General features: G+C 54.6%; 1 protein-coding gene across 1 annotated transcript in view; it reads left to right on the top strand.

The window, feature by feature from the left end:
- B3GNT4 (UDP-GlcNAc:betaGal beta-1,3-N-acetylglucosaminyltransferase 4) overlaps positions 1-753 on the top strand; it is a 1100-nt gene extending 347 nt beyond the window's left edge. The window contains 1 exon segment of the mRNA XM_009868769.1: positions 6-753. Within this exon segment, the coding sequence (XP_009867071.1) occupies positions 6-753 (748 nt within the window).

The raw sequence follows: 753 nt of genomic DNA, 5'->3' as shown, positions 1-753 counted from the left end.
ACGTGGGGGAAGGAGGTCTCCATCGGTGGCAAGCGCATCAGGCTGGTGTTCCTTCTAGGGCACTCGGAGACCAAACTCCAGGTACAGCCCCTGCACCAGCTGCTGGCATACGAGAGCCGGCAGTTTGGCGACATCTTGCAGTGGGATTTTGTTGACAACTTCTTCAACTTGACCCTCAAGGAGCTGCATTTCCTCCGCTGGTTCATGGAGGACTGCCTGCACGCCAGGTTTGTGCTGAAGGGCGATGACGATGTCTTTGTCAACACTTATAACATTGTTGAGTTCCTCCAGGAACTGGACCCTGAGCAGGATCTCTTTGTTGGGGATGTGATCGCCAACGCCCGGCCCATCAGGAACACCAAGGTCAAATACTTTATTCCAGAGTCCATGTACAGCGTCCCCTTCTATCCTCTCTATGCGGGGGGAGGGGGCTACGTGATGTCTCGAGAGACGGTGCGCCGCCTCCAGAGCACCGCAGAGGACATGGAGCTCTTCCCAATTGACGATGTCTTCGTGGGAATGTGTCTGGCAAAGATGGTGGTGACCCCGAAGAACCACTCTGGCTTCAAGACTTTCGGGATCCAGAGACCCTTCAACCCTTTCGATCCCTGCTTGTACAAAAAGCTGATGATTGTGCACAGACTAAACCCAACCGAGATGTGGATCATGTGGACGCTGGTGCAGGATGACAGCATTAGGTGTGCGGTGTCAGTAACGCACAGCTACAGAAGGGGTTGGGGAAGAAGCCCCTGA

Source organism: Apaloderma vittatum, unplaced genomic scaffold (assembly GCF_000703405.1).
Source record: "Apaloderma vittatum isolate BGI_N311 unplaced genomic scaffold, ASM70340v1 scaffold13264, whole genome shotgun sequence".
In the NCBI taxonomy this organism is placed as follows: Eukaryota; Metazoa; Chordata; class Aves; order Trogoniformes; family Trogonidae; genus Apaloderma; species Apaloderma vittatum.
This window is presented reverse-complemented; position numbering and strand designations above follow the sequence as displayed.